The sequence below is a fragment of the Camelus ferus genome, chromosome 7 (genome assembly GCF_009834535.1).
Source record: "Camelus ferus isolate YT-003-E chromosome 7, BCGSAC_Cfer_1.0, whole genome shotgun sequence".
Classification (NCBI taxonomy): Eukaryota; Metazoa; Chordata; class Mammalia; order Artiodactyla; family Camelidae; genus Camelus; species Camelus ferus.
In genome coordinates, this window is record NC_045702.1 from 53,296,711 (window position 1) to 53,317,614 (window position 20,904).

The following is a 20,904-nucleotide window of genomic DNA, read 5'->3' on the forward strand; positions in this document are numbered from 1 at the left end:
ACAGGCAGGGTCTAGAGCTTGGAGCGTTAACTTTTCTGGGCACACTGGCAAACTTGAGTTCTCCAACTCTCCAAGTGCTGCCTGGTCTCTTGCCCGGATCCAGGTTGCTGTCACAACTGAGCTGTAACACCGATCTGTAACACTGAGCTATAACATTGAGCTTTAACACATTTTTCCAGAATACCTCTGAACTTCTTGCTGAAATGGAATCATTAGTGGGGAATGAGGGCTTTCTGTGCAAAGTAGAGTACATACAACACACATATGCTTCTTTTTCTTGAAATCCACCCTCAGCTATGACTGTTACATGGTTATCTTGTATAACCGGCATGCCCTACCCTCAGCTACTCTGTCACCCCCTCCAGCTATTTTTTGCTCCTAGAACAAGATCAGACTTTCTTTGCATTTGAAAATACATAGGATTACATGAAAATATCACTGTAGAAAAGGACCATATATGGGCACCTAGACTCTTACCTTCAAATCAGGGTTCAGGGATCCTGACATAACTAGGTAAGCAGAGGGGCTGTGTGCTGAGACCGGGTTCGGTAGTTTTTACCGGTGCAAGTGCATCCTCTACATTCCAGCGAAGTGAAGACCTGGTTGGAGAGGGACCTTGCAGCTCACACAGGCCCTCTCTCCCGCCCTATGTGAGAAGTGTTTCTATAATTTTTTAAAGTATCTTTTTGGTGTGACTGATTTATCATATAGCAACGTGGTTATGCCTCCGAGTGACTGGATCCAAATTTTGGCTCTCTCTCACTTCCTGTGTAAGTGAATATGAATAAATTACTTGACTTCTCTAATTTTCAGCTTCTCTATCTGTAAATTCTAATAATCATATTTATCTTAAACTGGCTTTTTTGGTGCACAAATGAGTTAATCTGTAGAGAGTGATTCGCCCAGTGACGGGCACTGAGTAAACACTCAAAAAGCAATACCTAATACTACTAGCCTTCTAAGAACTGTCCTGTTTAAAAAGAAAATAGTGATTGTATTGTGCTAATTATCTGATTTACTTCGAAGAAGAATTCAGTAGCGTATTCCTTATCAGAAAAAAAGCGTTTCAAGAAATTAATAATTGTTTCTTGAACTTCTGCACAAATTTACCTATGATTGTGGGCAAGTCACTCAGTGATTTAGGGCTCAAGTCTTTTTATGTTTCAAGTGAAAAACTTTAATTCCATGATCTCTAAGGTCTTTTGTTCGGGTAATAGAACTAAATCATGTTTGACAGCATATCCTCATACTTTATTTATAGTATTGAAATGTGTATTTGCTGCCAAATGTCTGCTGTGGGATGTATAAATGTTCCATATATACATGTGGAATAACATGAAGTTTGTTGATGTTAAAAACTACTGGTATATTTTTTTTTGGTATTATTTGGCTCAGAATCCATTCTTCCCATTTTGTTTTAGAAGAAGCTGACAGCCCATCTTTTCCCACAGCACCTCAAGGTTTAGTTAAACTGAGAGTTTCAGAAGTAGGCCATCTTTTCAATAGTTTTAGCACAGTATTGGTGACAGAGAAACTTTCTTTCTGCAGTAGCTTTTATTTTTCATTTTCCTAATGTCTAATGACATTAAAGGGTACACACAGGCATATGCACTGTAACTTACAAGGCTTCTGATTTCTTTCAGATCTGAGTGATCAGCTGCTGGAAGTGGTTGGCTTGGAAGGAGCCATGGAGATGGGGCAGATATACACAGGACTGAAAAGCGCTGGGCGGCGGCTGGCTCAGTGCTCCTCTGTGGTCATCAGGTAGCTCTTTCTAATTGAGAAAGGGGGTGGACATGACATAAGTACAAATTAATTAAAATTATATAAGACTCTGATAACGATGCTTGTTTGAGCTGTGCCTCAAGTTACCAAGGATTAATACTGATATATTTCAAATTAATGGAAATTGGCTGAACTTACAAAGTTTTGGTTCACTGTTACTTATCAGGTCTGTTGGAATTGGATTCTCTTTTGTTGAGACCATGGATACACTTGTGACATACAAATTGTATCCCCTCTAATCTGGTTCACACTCAAGTTTATTTTACTGAAGCATTGAAGTACCGGGGAAATTATTCAGTGAAAACACTATTAACACCATTAATTTAAATTCTTTCATAGAAGAAAGCCCACCCTTTTTTTCTATAAAACTAAATGATGAGTAATTATAAAATACAATTATATGCGTGTATTACATTTAAATGTTTTGAAAAGGCATGTTTTCCAAATTTTACCTGTAGAAAAAAGGTTTGTTTTGACCCCGAAGTGAAACCACAGATTATAGTACAGGTGTATATATATATATATATATATATATATATATATATATGAAAGTGTTGCTACTGGAAAGTCTGAGACATCAAACACTTTCTCCAGGTTTGCCATGTGGGTGTGAAAACAAGAAGGCCCTTTTGGCTGTAAGAATTCTGATTGTGTCATTAAGCATAAGCTCTACATTTTCCTTTGGGCACCCAGAATTTTTGTTTATATAAACATATTTACCAGGAAGCTCTTACCATTCTTGTAACCAGGATATCTTTCAGGGTATTCATTTATAGTTAAGAGTTGAAATCCCTTTCAAAAGAGATAACTTTAGGGCAGAGCCCAGCCATTACCATATTTGTGTTCCCTGGTCTCATTGTCTTATATCGGATATTTAGTCTGTTACGTAAAGTATTTCAGTGTTAAACTTAAAATGAAAAATTTTCCCTAGGACTAGCAAGTCTCTGCCAATGCAAATCGATGGGGAACCATGGATGCAGACCCCATGTACTGTGAGTACAGAATAATGAAAATGTCTATATATTATATACTCCCCAAACTAACCAACCACATACTCCTATAGATAAATAATCACAATATCTAAGCTTTGGACCTATCGCTAAGTACCTTTTCTTTTCCATTTTTTATGTCACAGAGCCACTGCATTCAGATTTTAGGCACTATATGCCCTTGGCAGTGATTGAGCTTTTGAACGTTTGTGTTACCTTTAGATACCATAAATGAGTTATAAACTCTGGAACTAAACAAAATCGTTAAAGTTCCTCTTAACCTTTCTTGTACTTGCTTCAGAACACCTTATGAGAAAAATATTTATGGGACCTTCAAACATAATTCTCCCTGAATTTATTACCCATCTGTTCTTCTGCCTCCATTTGGGGATTGGACGGCTTCCTTCTCTATAGAAAACACCCATCATAGCTGTTCTCTCCACAGTGAAATATTATTTAAGTCAGATGTTTAGCTCTACCCAAATTTAAATTTCTATTTGTATAGTGAATATTTTATTGCATTTCAGTAATATGCTAGGTACTCCTTTTGGTGCTAAGAATGGAAACATGATGAGTAATATAGACCATGATCACTAGTAAAACATTGAATAGTAGAATGTGGAATAGAACATATTCAATCAAATAATTATCCTCAAGGAATTTACATTATAATAATAGGAGTTTAAATTAAGAAAGCAAGAAAGACAAATACATATATAATAAATATAACTTTTGATTGCAGTAGTTTTGAAAAAATGATGAAGAGGAGCTGGGTGTAGTATGAAGAATGCTTTGGCTGAGTGGATCTGGGAGAGGCCTTTATGAAAGAGTCAAAAGTTCAGTGTGTTAAACAGTAGGAGGATGGTGTGACCAGAGTTTTTAGAGGTAAGGTGAGAGTGGTAAGAAGTACAGTAGAAAAAATGGGCAGAGGACAGATGAAGTAGAAAAAATGATGGTAAAGAATTAGCATCTGATTCTCAGCGCAGTAGGAAGCTATCGAAGGCTTAAATCATCCGATTTACATATTTCAAGTTCGCCGTAGCTGCTATGTGGAGAATGCGTTGTACTAAGGTTTATTAGAGTGGTCTGAGCTTGGGCAAGGATAGTGGCCAGGAAGTGAATGGATTTGAGCTACATTCTGGAGGTGAAACAGGAAAAATTTGCTAATAAATTCCCTTGGGGTGAGAGGTAGGAATAAGGGAAAGAGATGAATCAAGGTTAGCTCTCATCTGTGAATGTGGGTACCATTTACTGCATAGTTGAGATTGGGAGGGAAAATGGTTAGGGAGTGGCAGGGGAGGGCTTAATCTTAGATTAGTACAAGCTTTGTGCTATGTGCATGGTGTTACATGGTTACATGTGACTATTCTGTTGCTGTTGTTTGTTTTTTTTTTTTTTTTTTGAGAAATAAATGACATATGACAATATATTCGTTTTTATTAAATATTCACACAAACTCTAAATAATGAATATCACCATTTTTCAGATGGAGAAAACTGAGGCATTGGACGATCAGATAACTTACTCAAGGTCAGATAGAGGACAGCTATGGAACTCAAACCCAGGACTCTTTGATTGCAGCCTATTCTCTTAAACACTAGTGTAAACAACTGTAGCTGCTTCCAAAGAGTACAACTTAACATTTAAAAGAGGAATTTTAATTTTTACATTTCCAGTGGTTTTACTCTGATGCAGTTGGTTCAGTCTTTGTGTACAGACATAAATACGACTTTTTGTTTATTCCTAGTATATTCCTTTTAGCTAATTGAGCCCCAAGTTTGTGAAACCCATTAATTCTGTAGTAATAATGTAAAACAAACTTGTCTAAAATCCTGTCTAGACTGGCTACTTCCTATGCCTTCTGCTATCTCTGTACTTGGTTCCTAAATATCCTTTAAAAAGAAATCCTGTTCCTCCTTTTACCAGCATACATACATTTACATCTTTTTTGTTACTCTTCACTCTTCCAGTGACACTTATGAGGTCACATTTACACTCACATGGATATTAAAGGTGTAGTTTTCATTGTTGCCAGTGGTGGTGGTGGTGATGGCAATGATCAGGATGATGATGGGGGGGTAGTATGGTTGTGATGGTGGAAACGGTAGTGAAACTTGTGGTGATGATGGTGATGCTAGTTTCAGTGGTGGTGGTGGTGGTGGTGGTCCTGATGCAGGATGGCAGTGGTAGTAGCCATATTCTTGTCTTCATGAAAGGTCACTTTTCGTCAGCCTGGGTCGCAAAAGAATGAATGAAATACAATGAAACTCAACACCTTCCATGAGTATTCTGCATCCTTTTGGACTTTTCTCAGGGAGAAGGGAAATTTAGTCCTTTTGCCATGTTTTAAGTCAAAAAGGATTAATGGCAACAGTAATATCTGGCACTTGTTAAGCTTTTAGTTTGTACCATGTACAACTTGAGATACTTGGCCTGTATTAACACATTTAATTCTTTCAAACACCCTATGATAAGCTTCATTTTATGGATAAAGCAAGTGAGGCAGAAAAGGTTCAATAGTTTGCCTGATTCCATACAGATGGAAAGTGGCAGAGTGGAAACTGAAATGCACATAACCTAGCTCCACTGTCTGCCCTTTTCACAGCTATTCTTCACTCTAGATCTCCACCCATAAAGTTCCCGGGCCATCGTGTGACCTGCCTCTGCAGAGTGTGACCTTTGATAAATCACTTACTGCTGCTGTCCTGCTTTAAATAGCACATGTCTATTAAAGTCTGATTAGTGGTTTAGAATACTTTTAGCTTATTTTGCATGAGCACTTCTAACGACTCTTTTGTTAACTCTTCATTTTATTAGTAACAAGATATTCATTTCACCCATTAATGCTCATAATCTAAACAATTGTTAAATTAATAATAATTTTATATAACTCATATTTAGTTTTCTCTCCGTTAGTTTTCTCAAACTCTTATTCATTTGAAACATTTACTGCAGTCTCCGGAGGGCCAAGAACTGTATTAGACTGTGGTTCATTATTGGTATTTCACATTCTGGCACATTCTACATTTCCTAGAACCACATGGAGTTCTGAACTTTAAATTTCACTTTAACTGAAGGGAAGATTTAGCGTTCATAGCATTGGGGTGGTTTAACTAAAGAGTGTTCTTTGCTTCAACTGAATAACACAATGTTTTCCCACAGAAAATAAAAATTGGTAGAATGTTAAAATTCTTTGCTGCATTTAAATATCCATAAGCTGATACCCAATTTATGAAGGAATTGCTTTAGATACAATTTTAGAGCACAACCAAAGTTCTGCTTTTCTTTAAATGGAATATATAAAATGGAAAAGCAGGGGATAAGTGGGTCTTGATTCTTACATCAATTAATACTTGAAAGCAATCAAAGTAATACATATTTCGGAAATGGATGGTGGTGATGGTTGCATAAATGTGTGAATGTACTTAATGCCATTGAACTGTGCACTGGTTAAAATGGTAAATCCTATGTGACATGTATTTTACTGCAATAAAGAAGTAATTGAAAAAATTAAGGTCATATTTACTTACAAATGTTACCAGACCTAAATTCAAATATCAGGAAAAACAGAAACCGAAGAGCTTAAAACTGTCTCTTCCAATATATACTTTGTAATTATTTTTAGGACCTTTTAAATTATCTCACTATAAAGTAGTCAACAGAAACTTGTTAGGTACTCCTGTGTTCAGTTTTGTTAATGGTCACTGAGTTAACGGAGAGTGGATGTTAACCATTCAGTGGTTAGCTGTGCTAATAACAATAAGCGTATCAAACTAAAGAGACAGTTAATCCTAGAAGACTTTATATTGAAATAGTTCATGAAGAGCCTTTCTTCAAGGGGGACTCCAGAGCCTTACTGTTTTCTCCTGTCTATCTTCTTCCTCCCTAGTCCTTCCTCCTGACCACTTCGAACCTCCTGACTCTCTCGTCAGTATGTTGCTGTTCTGAGGAGAAATAGAGTGGCTTGGGGAGGAGAGAAGGAAGATTAGTAATATACGAGAGGCCCTGCACTAAGTCAGACTTCATTTTGTATCTGCCCACCCAGCCCTCCCACCCAATTTATTACAAGGGATGGGTGCCTAATAAGCTTCCTTGAGTGGGGAGTGACCACACTAAGCCTTAAATTCAGTGTAACCAAAATGGGCTCATCGTGCACCTCCTTCCGTCTCCTTCCCACCCAGTGAATAATGAATGACTCTGTTCCAAAGCCCCTGCCCCTCACTTGACCACACTGACCTAGTGGGGCGCACTGTTTCCTATACCAGAGGCCTGGGTCATCCTCTTCTTCTCTCCATGCCCTAAAATTCAGTAGCTGTGCCCACATGATACTGTGTCATATTTCTGGACTCTTCTTTTTATCCCTACTCCCACTGCCCTAGATTTGGCTGGTTTCGTTTCTCTGTCACTCCCAGCTATAGCTACACCAACCTTTCCCCATCTCCATCTTTCTTCCCGTATTTAAATCCATCCTTTGCTTTTTCTACCAAACGATCACTGTGAAATACTAATCTCACCATGACACTCTTCTACTTAAAACCTTAATTACTTTATATCTGGTAAAATATAATTTGAATCAGGCTTCCTGTTTCATTGACGTCATCACTTACTTCTCTTCCGAATTTCCATGTATTTTCCTCTTCACTAAATACACTTTCTTCTTCTTTGGTTGAGTTACACAATTCATTCCATGCTGTCACTTCATCATAAGCCATTTTTGAACATCGCCCCTTTCTCCACTCCATCCCATCCCTGACCCTAGCTAGTCTAAAAGCTCAGCCTTAGTGCTTCATAGCTTTATCAAAGAACTAACTACGTTAAATGGAAATTACCAGCTTTTCTGACTAACTTCTTGGTAGACGTAAGCTTACTGAGGTAAGGCACTATGAACTCGGCCCTCTCTTCCGCCCCACCCCTTGCCTCCACCTCGAGCATAGCACTGTGCCTCACACATCACTGGGCTGCCAACTCCAAGTGCATTTTGAATTTGTGAGTTTCTTAAATATTTCTTGGGGTAGCATAACCAGTTTTAAAAATTCTTTCCACTAAATCTTTCACTGATCATAATGTAGGTTGTCTAGCAATTCATTCACATATTTTTCCTATATACATACATGTAGAAGTTATTTTCAGTTATCTTTATTCACTTCATCCTCAAAGCAAAAATTTTGAATGTATCAGAGAAGAAATACTTTCTCAGCCTTGCATGATTTAACCTCTCTGTTTTCTGATGTAGAACTTCTTTGGGCCGCCTCCCTCTGCATTAACAATTATGCATTCATTTTTCACGTCGTATAGGCCGCGTTCTGTTTTTACTTTGAAATACTAATGGTCGTGTGTTAGTTGTTACTTGGGATACCTTTATGAAAAGTAAGGCTGAAGAAGTTGTAATGTGATACCACTCTGCGTGCTTTGTCTGTGATTAAGTCGGAAAGGATTCCTGAAGCTTTCTTCCACGAGGTGGAGAGTGGGAAGGACGTCAGGAGCAGATCATACGGAATGGTGAAATGACCACAGGTAAACTATAATGACGCGTCAAAGTGAGAGCTGAAGTCGAGGCAGCCTCTGCAAAGCACTGACAGGTGTTTTGGTGTCCCTTTGCCTGTCTTGTATACCTTCCTTACTAGAATACTTCTCAGCACTCTGATCCATCCACTCAACCCATCTCAGCTTCCAGTGTTAGGTACTTCCAAGGCTCAGCTCAGCCCTGGCCGGTGGTCAGCCAGTCCCTGCCAAGCCTGGTGGTCTTGCTGCCTTAAGTTTGACCGCTTTCATTCTTGGTACAGAATACTTGGTCATTTAGTGCCCGAAGAGCAACTGCGTCCCTCAGTCCCCATTTCCACCGTGTGGACCATTCTGTGAGATGCTGTTTTCTGACTCAGATCTCGTGTTCCTCCTCTGGCTGCAGCATCTAGTTGACTTAGACACTGGCTTGACACCCAGACTCCATTCACTTGCACCCTTCTTAGGAGGGCTGGATCTTCTTCCCATTGCCCTAGACACTGCAGTTACCTGGAGTTTATCTTCATTTTGACACTTGTTTTTGCAAAGGGAACTTACTCAGCACAACTTTAAAATGCGAACTCTTTAGAAAGAGGAGCAGTGTTTCGGGACCTATTATATTTTTATTTGTGTGTTGTAATTATTTTAAATAATCATAACTTTAAAGTGTTGTTTAATTTTTAATCATTTGCTAAAACATAAATAATACAAATAAATCTCAGGACATTAAGATAGAAGATAAACATTTTATAAATTTAAGATTTCCTAGTCCCAAGAATTTCGTAATATGTAGCTAAAGCCTGATTGAATTTCCAGAATGTTTGGATGTCCTGGAAATGTTTGAAAGAAACTATGGCACTAATGCTTCTCAATATTCAACATCTTTTACCATGTACCAGTTTCCATTTTATATATTCATATTCATATTTATTTAATCCTCAAAACAACACTGAGAAGTCGGTAAAGTTATTATAACTCCCATATCATAAATCACTTTTTAAACCTGAAACAGCTAAGCCAAGCAACTTGCCCAAAGCCACACGGTCAGAGGTAGAGTCGGTCAGTGGGTTCTAATGCCTTTTCCCTTAGTTATGCTTTGCTGCCTCATTCAGTCACTTGTATCAGCAATCAACTACAACGCTGCCATTTATACCAGAATTAAATTCTTTTTCACCTTATTTACATTTTTCTCTTTATTTAATACGTTATTTCTTGCTCCTCCTTACAGCCAGATCTATCCATCACATTGCCAGAATGACTGCTGCGCAGCACAACTAGGGTCGTCTAACTCCCTGACCTCAAAGTTCATTGCCTCGTTACTTCACAGAGAATAGCATCCGGGATCCTTGTCATGGCGTTAAATCACTCTCCCAAGGCTGCCATCAGCCAATCGTTCTTCATAGGAGCCATCTTCCAGAGGCTTTCTACTTATGCTGCTTAATTTTGTACCTAAAATCCCTATCCCCTCTTTTTGTGGTTTAGAAGTAGACACATCCTCCTGGCCTTCAAGCAGGCTCCCAGAAAACCTGTGGCTTCCTCCAGCAGTTCTCTGGGACCCATGATTTGCATTTCTTTCATTTAATCTTACCTACAGTTTATTATTTTGCCTGAATTAATTATCCTATCCTGTTGGGTTAGATGTATTTTCATACATTACTTCAAAATCTTTCTGGAAGGCGATGGGATATAAATACATATATACTAAAAATAAAATAAAATCCGTTCCCTCAATGCCAAGCTTAGCAGCAATTTCCTGATGAAGCCCTTTTAACTCCCCATCTGTCTGAAATCTCTGCCTGATCCTTCGCACTCCTGTGACTATCTGTTGGTATCTCCTTAATGCCATCCCAGTGCCTAGCCTTGCATTTCACCTGTGCAGGCCTGTGTCCAGCTCTTCAGACTTCATTGTCAGCGTTATAAGATTCCATCCTTAATTCCTCTTCATACGTCATGTGGTCTTTTACATAATGTGGTTTCTGATGAGAAGTCCACATCTGAATCCGTGCTGTTCAACATGCAATACATCATTTTTCTCAGGCTGCTTTCAGGAATTTTCTTGTCTTTAGTTTTCAATACTTCGATTTTGGTGAGTCTGGGCATGGATTTCTTTGAGCTTACTTATTCTGTGTTAGTTTCTTTGAACTTCTTAAATCTGTAGGTTTATGTCTTTTGCCAAATTGAAAAGTTTTCAGCCATTATTTCTTCAGGTACTGATGTAAGCACCACACTTTCTCCTTACCTTCTAAACTATGATGACATGTTTTAGATATTTATTAGTATCTCAATCTCTGAGTTTCAGTTAATTTTTTTTCATTCCTCTTTGTTCTTTCTATTGTTCATATTGGGTAATATCAGTTTGTCTATATTCAAGCTCACTGACTTTTTCCTCTTTTATTTCCATGCTGTTCTTGAGTCCATACAGTTAACTTTTATTTCAGTTGTTGAGTTTTTCTGTTGTAAAATTTTCTCTTGGTTCCTTTTTTAAAAAATATCCTCTATTTCTCAGCTGATAGTCTCTATCTTACCCTTCATTTCAAGAGTGTCTGCCATTACTTCTTGGGGCATGGTTATAGAGCTGCTGTGAACTTCTTGTCTGGTAATTCCAACACTGTCATCTCAGGGGTTACATCACTGGCTGCCTTTCCTCTTGAGAGTTTTTGAGATTTTCCTGGATCATCATAGGTTGAGAAATTTTGGATTGTCTTCTAGATACTGTAAATATTCATGTTATGAGACTCTGGGCCTTGTTTAATTCTTGTGGGGAATGTTGGTTCATTATTGTTGTCATTGTTGCCATTTTAGCAGGTAAATGACCCAGTTAGGTTCAGGCTGCGAATCCTGATCTGCTGATTGTGAGTTGTAGTTTCAGTGTCAGCTCAATTTTCAAAGTCTTTGCAGTGTTATTTGGATTTGTCCTACATGTACAGGATCCACAGGCTTGTCTTGAACCTGTGTGGTGATCTAATTCAGTTCTCTACATTGTCAGTCTGCTTCTTAAGGTTAAGTCTATGCATACACAGCACAGGGGTAAACTCAGGAGATCACATACAACTTCAAGAGTTGGGTTTTTTGAGGCCCTCCCCACTCCAGGACCTCTCTGATGTTTTCTGACTCCCAGGGCTCCTGTGGTTAGTAATCTAAGACTTTAGTTTCTCTGCTCTGCTATGTACTTCCTGATAGAGCATCTGCCCTCAGGGCCCTGTGGTAAGGGGATAAAGAGAGAAAAAAAAATCAGCAGGTATTTGCCCATGCTTTTTGGACCATAGTTTTATGGGTTAGAGAGAGGGGCTTTCCATCACTGGAGTGGTAGGCACGTTTCACTGCTATGGAGTTGCCCTAGGGAGATGGGAGAGATTGGGGTGGGCCAGGGGAAGGGGCAAAGTGACCCTAGATGCTTCTCTCACCCACTCTGACCTTTCCCTGCAGGTCCTTCATTTCCTACCACTTGCACCAGCAAGAGGGCTTTTCTTGGAGCTCTCCGTCTGTACTTGCTACACAGTTCTAGGTTAGGGGCTGCCTTTAATTCCAGCCTGGGAAATATGAGAGGGGAGGAAAAACAGGAAGGTCATCACTGGCTCGGCGACCTTTCATGCCCCGGTTTCCTTCCCCAGTCTGCCTGCTGTCGTTTGCTTTGCAGCAGTCCTCAGTTAGCTGCTCCACACATTCTGGGCAGTGTTTGCATTGCCTTCAACCAGAGAGACAGGGTAGGGCGTGCTTGCTTTTTGACTAGAGCTGAAAACACCACCACCCTCCTTAGATTTGGGATTTGGCTGTTTTGAGATCTGCCCGCGTACTCACCATTGGATTAGTATGTTACTAGCTGGAAGTGCTCACTTGCCAACTTACAGATTTCACAGAATAGTCCCCATTTACGTATCTTTCAGAAAAATTCTGAATAAGTCTGGGAAATACCCTACACCTTGAGTCATAAATCTTATGCATTTTGAGAAAAATTCATTAGTTTTTTTTTTTCCATTCTTGTGTCCTGCATTTAAGCAGCTGAGACCACATTTACCTTCTTGCTTGAGTGAAAATAATTGACCAAAAAAGGAATCAATTTTTCTACTCACCTATAAAGATGAAGTTAAGTTTTAGGGATTTCTTTAGGCAGTAATGATGTGGATGACCACATGAGATACGGGGTTTTTTTAGATTACTTTGTCTGTAGGCAAACATTTTAAGACTATTGCAAGTAATTTATGTGATTGTATAGGAGACTCCTAGACAGTGGAGGTGAGATTAGTTATATGTTCAAGGTCATGAAGCAAAGAGTTACAAGTCTGGTACTATTCCGAACTTGCTTTTCTACTCGCAAACCTGTCATCAGTTCATTAAGCTTATTTGCCTAACGATAGAAAGTTCAGGGAGGAGAAAATAGAAGGTCTCCGAAGCTCTCTGTAACGCGCAGTCCTGACTGAAGGAGCACAGGTGTCACGCGGGCAGCTAGGCAGCACGACTTACTCTGGCAGCTCTGACCACAGCAAACCAGGCATAGCGCACTCAGCAGTCAAGAAGCAAATTAAACCGTTTTAAGAAAGAGATTGTTTTACTGGCTTTTCAACCCCCTTGTAAGGCTGAATATCATGAAAGGCCTTTCTGCTTGAGAATACCATTTAAAGGAGAATTTCGCATAACATTTTATTAGGAAATATGGTAATATCAGGTGGATTACCTTTTCCCATAGTTTATGTGCTTACATCTCTCTTGGTTACTGAAGATACAGTAAATATCTTTAAAGGCAAAGTGTGGATAGAACAATGTTTCCTGACAAGCAGCTACTGAAGCCTAAACATAAACAGTGCATGAAAAGACTTATAGGGAGAAAGGGGCAAATTTGACAAGTAGGAAGATAGAATGAGCTTATCTTTACGGCAGGTGGGTCTCGTTATACCTACAATCTGGGTGAACTGATCACAGACCTGGGAACTACACACAGATTGGAAATTACAAAGCCTTACCACTGTTGTATTATAAAATCTCTACCATTTTAGGAAAACTTTTGTATGTCACCTTTTTATTTGAAACCCACTCTGGGTTTCAATATTTCGAAAGTTATTTTGAGCAAGCTGGCTTCCACAACTGCAGTAGTAAAAGCTTCTCTAGCACTTAGCAAAAATTCAAAGGAGTTTGAGGTTAAAAATATTTTCACTCCTTGAAAGCAGTGTTTTATGGGGTTTCCATAAGGAGAGGAGGAGAAAAACACTTAGGAATGTTACTATGCAAAATGACTCTATCCCAATGAGTAGAAACAGAAATAAAAGCCAGAGTCCAGGGTCTTACATTTGTTGTATCAGTGACCTCTGGATTTTAGAGGATTACTTAATCTTGGACTTATTTCCTTATTTCTAAAACCAGCTTCCTACAAATCGCAAGAGTATTGAAGGGTTGCTGAAAATTACTACACATCATGTTTATCAATACTAAGTTATTAGTTATTTCATGGTGTATATCAAGTATTATTATATTCATAAAATACACCTGAATTTTCTTCCTTTTTGTTGTTTAGAGTAACTCCCTTGTTATCCTGAATTATACAGGACAAAAAAAAAAGTTAAATCCATGTTATTTTATGTTGGGACAACATTTGACGTCTTTTTGAGATTTAGACAAAGTGTTATAGAAAATGTAGCAGTGACTTTTACTGTTTTCCTCTGATCATTTACAGATGAACTCATACTGGAAAAGGATTTCATTTCACCATACTATTTAACATCTTTTGTAGTTATCTAAAGGGAAAATTATATTAAAACTCATGCAGAATAGAATAGTGCATGTAATCTCCAGGTTTAGCTGACTCTTGAATCTCCCAAGACCCTTGCCTTAAGTCATTTAACTTTAAGTAGTATTAAATAACAGTTAATGCACCAGGTTGATTTCCTGCAAATTAGTCTTATTTTGAAAATTTGGTAAGAATATTATGTTCTCATTAAAAGTTACACAGCTATTGTAACAGGATACTTTCTGCCTTTGCAGACATATCATTTTTAAGGAATTGTAAGCTTAGTTTAGAAGGAGGAAAAGAACAGACAAGGGAACATGTGTAATTTTAGTGATGAAAGAAAAAGTATAACTCATAAATGATCGGTAGGAAAATGGTTAACAGGAAGATGTAGACAAGGAGTATTTTTTTGATGTACCTGGAAATCGCATTTTGCCTAATATTTAGTTACAAATAAGGATAAATCTTAAAGAAAATACTGCCTTTTGTTATTTAGTAAGTCTAAGTCTTGATATTTTGAGGAATAAAAGAAAATAGTCTTCTGTCATCTTGAAACATATTTGAATAAGCAGATTGCTGTTCTGGTAGGTATATTTTTTAAGGTGTGAGTGGTAGTGAGACTCCAAAAGCAGTTAAATAAAACATAAACTGAAAGCATCCTTTTACCTAAGACTTCGTTGGTAAATGCTCCTGCATAAATTTGTATTTCTAAGCCTTTTTTTTTTTCACCCAAAGACTGGCACGTTACTGTTTAGTGGCATTATTTTGTGTGTTCCCCTGTTACTTATGTATTAATTAGCCTTGTTTACCTGTGCATGATTTTTTCCCAATTTCACAGCAGTCGTTGTTTTTGTAATCGACGATGCAGTTTACTGCATGCGTGCTTTCCGGAAGCACCAGTCTCTTCATCTCAGACTGTTTAAAAAAAAAAAGGGTTGGTTGTGACTAATTTCCAGTTAATTTGCCGTGGTTACAGAGAACAAAACAATTGCACCTGCTAATTAAAATTTAAACTATTCCAAAGTGTCATCTTTAGGTGTCTGTGGAATATATAATTTCCATTTTGGTTCCTTGCTGGATCTATAACACCCGTGAGCTTGACAGCTCTATTAATTTAAAGGCTCAGTAATACCTATTAGTACAAAACATGAAAAAAAAATACCATTAATCATTTATTTTAATTTTGCAGCTCTGTCATTTTCTCAGTATGTTTTAAAATTATGATGACACCATAATGTGCACAAATCGACCTGGATGAAGGGGAAACGGATCACACTACTTAGGAGAGACACTGAAGTACATTATTAGAGCTTAATTAATGCCAAACTGATTAGATTTGATTGCATTTTACACAAACATATTTTAAAGAAATTTTTCTTACTATATTATATTTTAAAAGTTATCCCAAACAGGTTATGTTAATAATTAGACTTACCTTTTTATAGTTCTTTTCTTTAATACATTCTGTTGAAATATTGTGAAATAAACCTACATTGTTCTTTCATTTTTCATTTTGAAACCTGAATTAATCTATTCAGTTTCAGTTTAGAGAAGTTCATTTCAGGTTAGCCCAAAGATAATAGTGTCTCTCATAGCCGTGTTCTTTGATAGGCACTCCTAACCCAAATTAGACACAATGTCCAAAAACATGAAAGGGCAAAAATTGAAACGAGAAATATGCTAAGTATGTAATACCTTATGCATTTATATTGATGTGATCCAGGACTGTTAAACATGCTAAAAGTGATAAAAATTGTGTGCACAGAACATAATTTTGTCATTAACTTTCCAGAGGACCAATAGTTATTTTATTTATATTTGCATCTAGTTCAAAATTGAACACTTCTCTAGAATGGGTAAAGTTAATAGTCTCCTAGTTGATGGGCATCACCTGACTGCTGTGTGGATTTGATTTCTTTCTTTCCAGAGTGGTGAGACGTCTGTCTTCTGGTGGATGCAAACTATAGAATTGCGAAGCCTGAGTCTGACTTCTCCCACATGTGTCTTGTGGGAGACCTTAGCTAGCTCTTCATTTCTTCTGATTTTGTGTATTAAAATTAGGAAATATGGCTAACATATTCTAAGCTTTTCCTCAAAGGGAAACATCCTGTATTGCTGAAAGTTTTAAAGAATAAGCCTTCTTACCCACTAACAGAGCACAGGGTCGAGTTTCCTAGAGATATTCCAGTCTATTCCAAGGATGGGTTACCAATTTCAAATAAAAATTTGAATAAAAGAACTTAATACACTGAGTAGAATTTAATAATGTATTGTTTTCCCTTTTTGAATATCCAGACCATAGTTGCACATGTCTTAATTAACGAGACTCTAAAAATTAAAGAATTTGAACGTATTCCAGGCATACCTCAGCAATATGGCAGGTTCAATTCCAGACCCACCATAGTAAAGCAGATACTGCAGTAAAGAAAGTCACATGAATTTTTGGCTTTCCCAGTGCCTATAAAAGTTATGCTTACAGTATACTGTAGGCTAGTAAGTGTGTAATAGCATTGTTTCTAAAAAACAATATGCAGACCTAAATGAAAAAATACTTTCTTGCTAAAAATTGCTAACTATCATTTGTGCCTTCAGTGAGTCATAATCTTGCCATTGAGCAAGGGTCTTGCCTCAGCGTTGATGGCTGCTGACTGATCCGGGTAGTGGTTGCTGAAGTTTGGGATGACTGTGGCAGTTTCTTAACGCAACAGTAAAGTTTGCCACATCTGTTGACTCTTCATTTCATGATTAATCTCTCTGTATTTGGTAGCATTTTACCCACAAGAGAACTTCCTTCAAAATTAGGGTCAGTCCTCTCAAACCCTGATGCTGCTTTATCAACTAAGTTTATAGAACAGTAGAAGCTCTTTGTTGTCATTTCAACAATCTTCACAGCATCTTCACCAGGAATAGTTTCCATCTCAAGAAACCACTTTCTTTGTTCATCTGTATGGAGCAACTCGTCATCTGTGGAAGTCTGACCATGCGATTGCAGCAATTTAGTCACACATTCAGGTTCCACTTCTAATTTAAGTTCTCTTGCTGTTTTAACCACTTCTACAGTTACTTTCAACACTGAGGTCTTGAACCACTCAAAGTCACACGTGAGAGTTTGATCAACTTGTTCCAAACTCCTTTTAATGTTGAGATTTCTACCTCTTTCCATGAATCATGATTGTTCTTAATGGCATCTAGAATTGTGAATCCTTCCCACAAGGTTTTCAATTGACTTTGCCCGGATCCATCAGATGAATCACTATACATGGCACCTGTAGCCTTACAGAATGTATTTCTTGAATAAGACTTGAAAGTCAAAATGACTTGCTGTGCATCTTCATCAGAGCTCTTGGGTGACCAGGTACATTGTCAATGAGCAGTAATATTTTGAAAGGAATCTTTTTTTTCTGAGTACTAAGTCCCCACACTGGGCTTAAAATATTCAGTAAACCATGTTGTAAACAGATGTGCTGTCATCCAGGCTTTGTGGTCCCCTTAAACAATTACAGTAGTAACAGCAAAGATCATTGATCACGGATCACCACAACAAATATAATATGAAAAAAATTGAAACGTTGTGAGAATTACCAAGTGATAAAGACATGAAATGAACAAATGCCATTAAATGGTGCCCATAGACTTGCTTGATGCAGAGTGGCCACAGACCTTCAATTTGCAACAGCAACAACAACAAAAGCCAGTATCTGCAAAGCACAGTAAAATGAAGTGCAATGAAAGGAGATATGGCTGTGCCTTGTTTTATCCGTGTGACAATTCTGTGGGGTGGACAAAGTAGACAGTATTAAATGTTATTTTCAGTCAATACATAAAAATTAAAGAAAGAACACAACTGTTTAATCTAAGCCAAGTCAGTGATTCATATCTTCATTCCTTCAACAAATTCTTATTGGATCCCTTCTTTATGAAGGTGGTGACATTTTGCCCTAGAGTGCTATAAAGGAGAGAAAACAAAACAAAGAAATGATCTCTGAACTCTTTCCAGGTATACATTTCTCACAGAATCACACATATGTGAACTTTCAGGCATGATATAAGGTCTGTGGAGGAAAGGTTCATGGTGCTATGAACTGTGATACTGTGGTACCATGGTACTGTGGTAATAGGAGAGGGTAGATTAGAGAGATTTGACCTCATCAAAGGAAATCTAAGAAGACTTTCAAAGAAACTCAAAGTGAACCTGAAAGCTCAAGGATGAGGATCATATAACTAGGCATGAGGAAGGGAATAGTGTTCTCAGTGCAGGGGGAACAACATGGGGTGGGAGGGAGCATGATGTTTGCAAAGATCTGAGAGATGAAGTGATGGACGTGCAACAGAGGAAGGGAGGTGTGGGGTAAGGCAGTCAATTCAGTGGGAATCAGAGCTGTAGGAGGTTCAAGCCCACAGGGAGGATCTTTAGCTTTAGTTTAGGATTCATGTGGAACTAAAGCAAGTTTAAGTAGGAGAGCGATGTGATTAGATTTGCATGGTGATAGATCATTCCGGGCAGGGAATGGATTGGAAGGGAAGGTGGTAGCTAGTTAGAAGATCGCTGCTATTGTTCAGACCTTAGAATGGTCATGACAGAAAGACACCCCCCCCACCACCACCAAAAAATAGTCAAGAGATACAGAAAATGTTTGAGGGATAAAATTGATCAGAGTTTCATGTCAAATTGTTGACTGGATTACCATGAAATAGTTTAACGTGGATGAGAAAGTCCTTCAGTTGCTGCTATGATGCTTCAAAAAAATAAGGGTACAGCTGTGTCTGGGAATTGGGTCATTAAAGTTTCTTCTCCTAGGACGTCAGAATGGGCTTATTGGTCTCCCTTGGTCTGAAAAGCCCAGACTTCTGTTTGTAAATGTCACGGTGGATTTTTTTTTTTTTTTTTAAAAGTCTTTTTGTTGGGTAGGTCTGAAGCGTGACATGTGGCTGAAATCCTATCAGGTGCTTCTGGCCTCCTTAGGAGAAGGCAGATGACCATAAATGTCATCTCTCAGTGTCACCCAAGAAATTCTGAAAGCCTTGTCTCAGATGGGAGAAAGATTAACAAAATGTGTTTTCCACTTGACTAAACATAATTACACTAAAAATAATAAGGAACATTTATTAAGCACTTACATGATATGCGTAGCCTCAGTGGGTACTTGCAAGGGTTCTGTTAAGTCCATGTATCATCATCCTCCTGTAATAAATAGAGATTGAGGCTCAGAACTGTGAGCCCCTTTGGCCACTGGCCAAGCTGGCACTCAACCCCGTGCCTTGTGTCCCTGAGCCTATGATCTTAACCACTGTGCTATATGAAAAGACACTTAGGAACTGGTGTGCAAAGTATTACCCATCAAGAAGAGGAATCACAAGTTGTGAATATTGGGAATTTTCTCTGGTTATGGTCAAAGAGGGAAATTTTTTGTGTGTTATTTTGTTTGTTCTGTTTTTGTTTTTATTTTTGTTTAAATTTCCCCCATGTGGCCAAAGATTGAGAGAGACCCTAGGAAAAGAAAAATAAGTTACTGGGTTAAAGTTGTAGATAGAATTTTTATGTAGAGACATGGAAATTATTTATAAAAAAAAAAAAAAAAAAAAACTCTTTTGAAATGTCATTGACCTTGTCTGGCAAACAACTTAGAACCGTAAAATGAAGGGAGAACCAAGATTACATCTTAAAAGAGATTTCAAATCCAGGTGTGAATGTGGCCCCTGCAAGGTGGCCAAATAGCCTATCACTTGCAGGGAAGTTTCTTTTTCTCATGACCATAGCTACTTAGAATTCCTGGGAATTTAATCAGCAAGTAAAGCTCTCAACCCATTTTTGAAAGATTTGATTGTAAATCTTTACAGTGATTTCTTTGAATTTGATGTTAGGTCAAAGACTTTAACATTAAACTTGGAAATGGCTATCATTCCAGAAAATAATAGCTGAAATCATAAAGGAGCTGGCACAGGGATTTTAGAAAATTACGTTTCATTGCTTTGCTTTTTGGCAGTTATGGACCTGAAAAATTTAGCATGCTCTTTATTCTGCTGTCATATGGCTTCCCTACACGCCTGAACTCAAAATGGTTTCCATTATTAGAAGGAGAGAATCTTATTCCAGAATCGAGCTAGGTAACTTTTAATGTTCCAGATAATTGCTAAATTAAGCTCTCCCCACAGATATTTTATGGCATTTATTTTGCTCTGAAAACCCCATTCATTTTTAAGGTAGCCGAATAAATCCAGTGATAATAAGCTCTTAAAGAGATGAATCAGGGAAAGAAAATTGGGGCTAGATACAGGGAGGATATTTCAAAAGGAAAATGCTACCTGCTGAGGAACTTTCTGAGAATCACAATATTATTAAGCCCACCCTGGTGCAAAGCAGTAAAGAGATTAAGCGTTGAAGCCAAATTTGATCAGCTGATATGTTATCAAAATTGAGAAAGCTCGTATGTATTCTAATTCAGAATTTTCACAGAATGAATTCTGTTGGCACACAGGATTGCAGAGATATGCCATATGAAATTCTTTCCACTTTCATCCATCTTTTAGCTATTGACCCATTGAGTCATAATTTTAAATTAAAATTCCTTTCTTCCACCTCATGCCTCAGCATTCTAGATGTCATTTCCTTATTGGACTGTAATTGCATCAGAGGTCAGCAAGTTAGGGTCTTGGACCCGATCTCTGCAGGTACCTATTTTTGCATAGCTGAAGTGTTCATCTTTTTTGAGGTTTTTCAATGGTTAAAAAAAAAATCAAAAGAATAATGTTTCATAATGTTAAAATTACATGATTTTCAAATTATTATTGGAACACAGTCACGTGCATTTTTTCCCATGGAGCGTACGTATACTTTTGTGCCATCATGGCTGAGGTGACTTGTCACTGAGACCTCATAGACCACGAAGCCTAAAATGTCTGCCATCTAGCCCT

General features: G+C 37.9%; 1 protein-coding gene across 6 annotated transcripts in view; it reads left to right on the forward strand.

The window, feature by feature from the left end:
• Nucleotides 1-20,904, forward strand: part of DGKB (diacylglycerol kinase beta) — a 588,496-nt gene that overhangs the window by 556,211 nt on the left and 11,381 nt on the right. For all 6 annotated transcript variants that reach the window (XM_032483924.1, XM_032483922.1, XM_032483923.1 and 3 more), the window contains 2 exons: nt 1,644-1,764; nt 2,717-2,777. In XM_032483924.1, the coding sequence (XP_032339815.1) occupies nt 1,644-1,764; nt 2,717-2,777 (182 nt within the window). The remainder of the gene's footprint in view (nt 1-1,643; nt 1,765-2,716; nt 2,778-20,904) is intronic.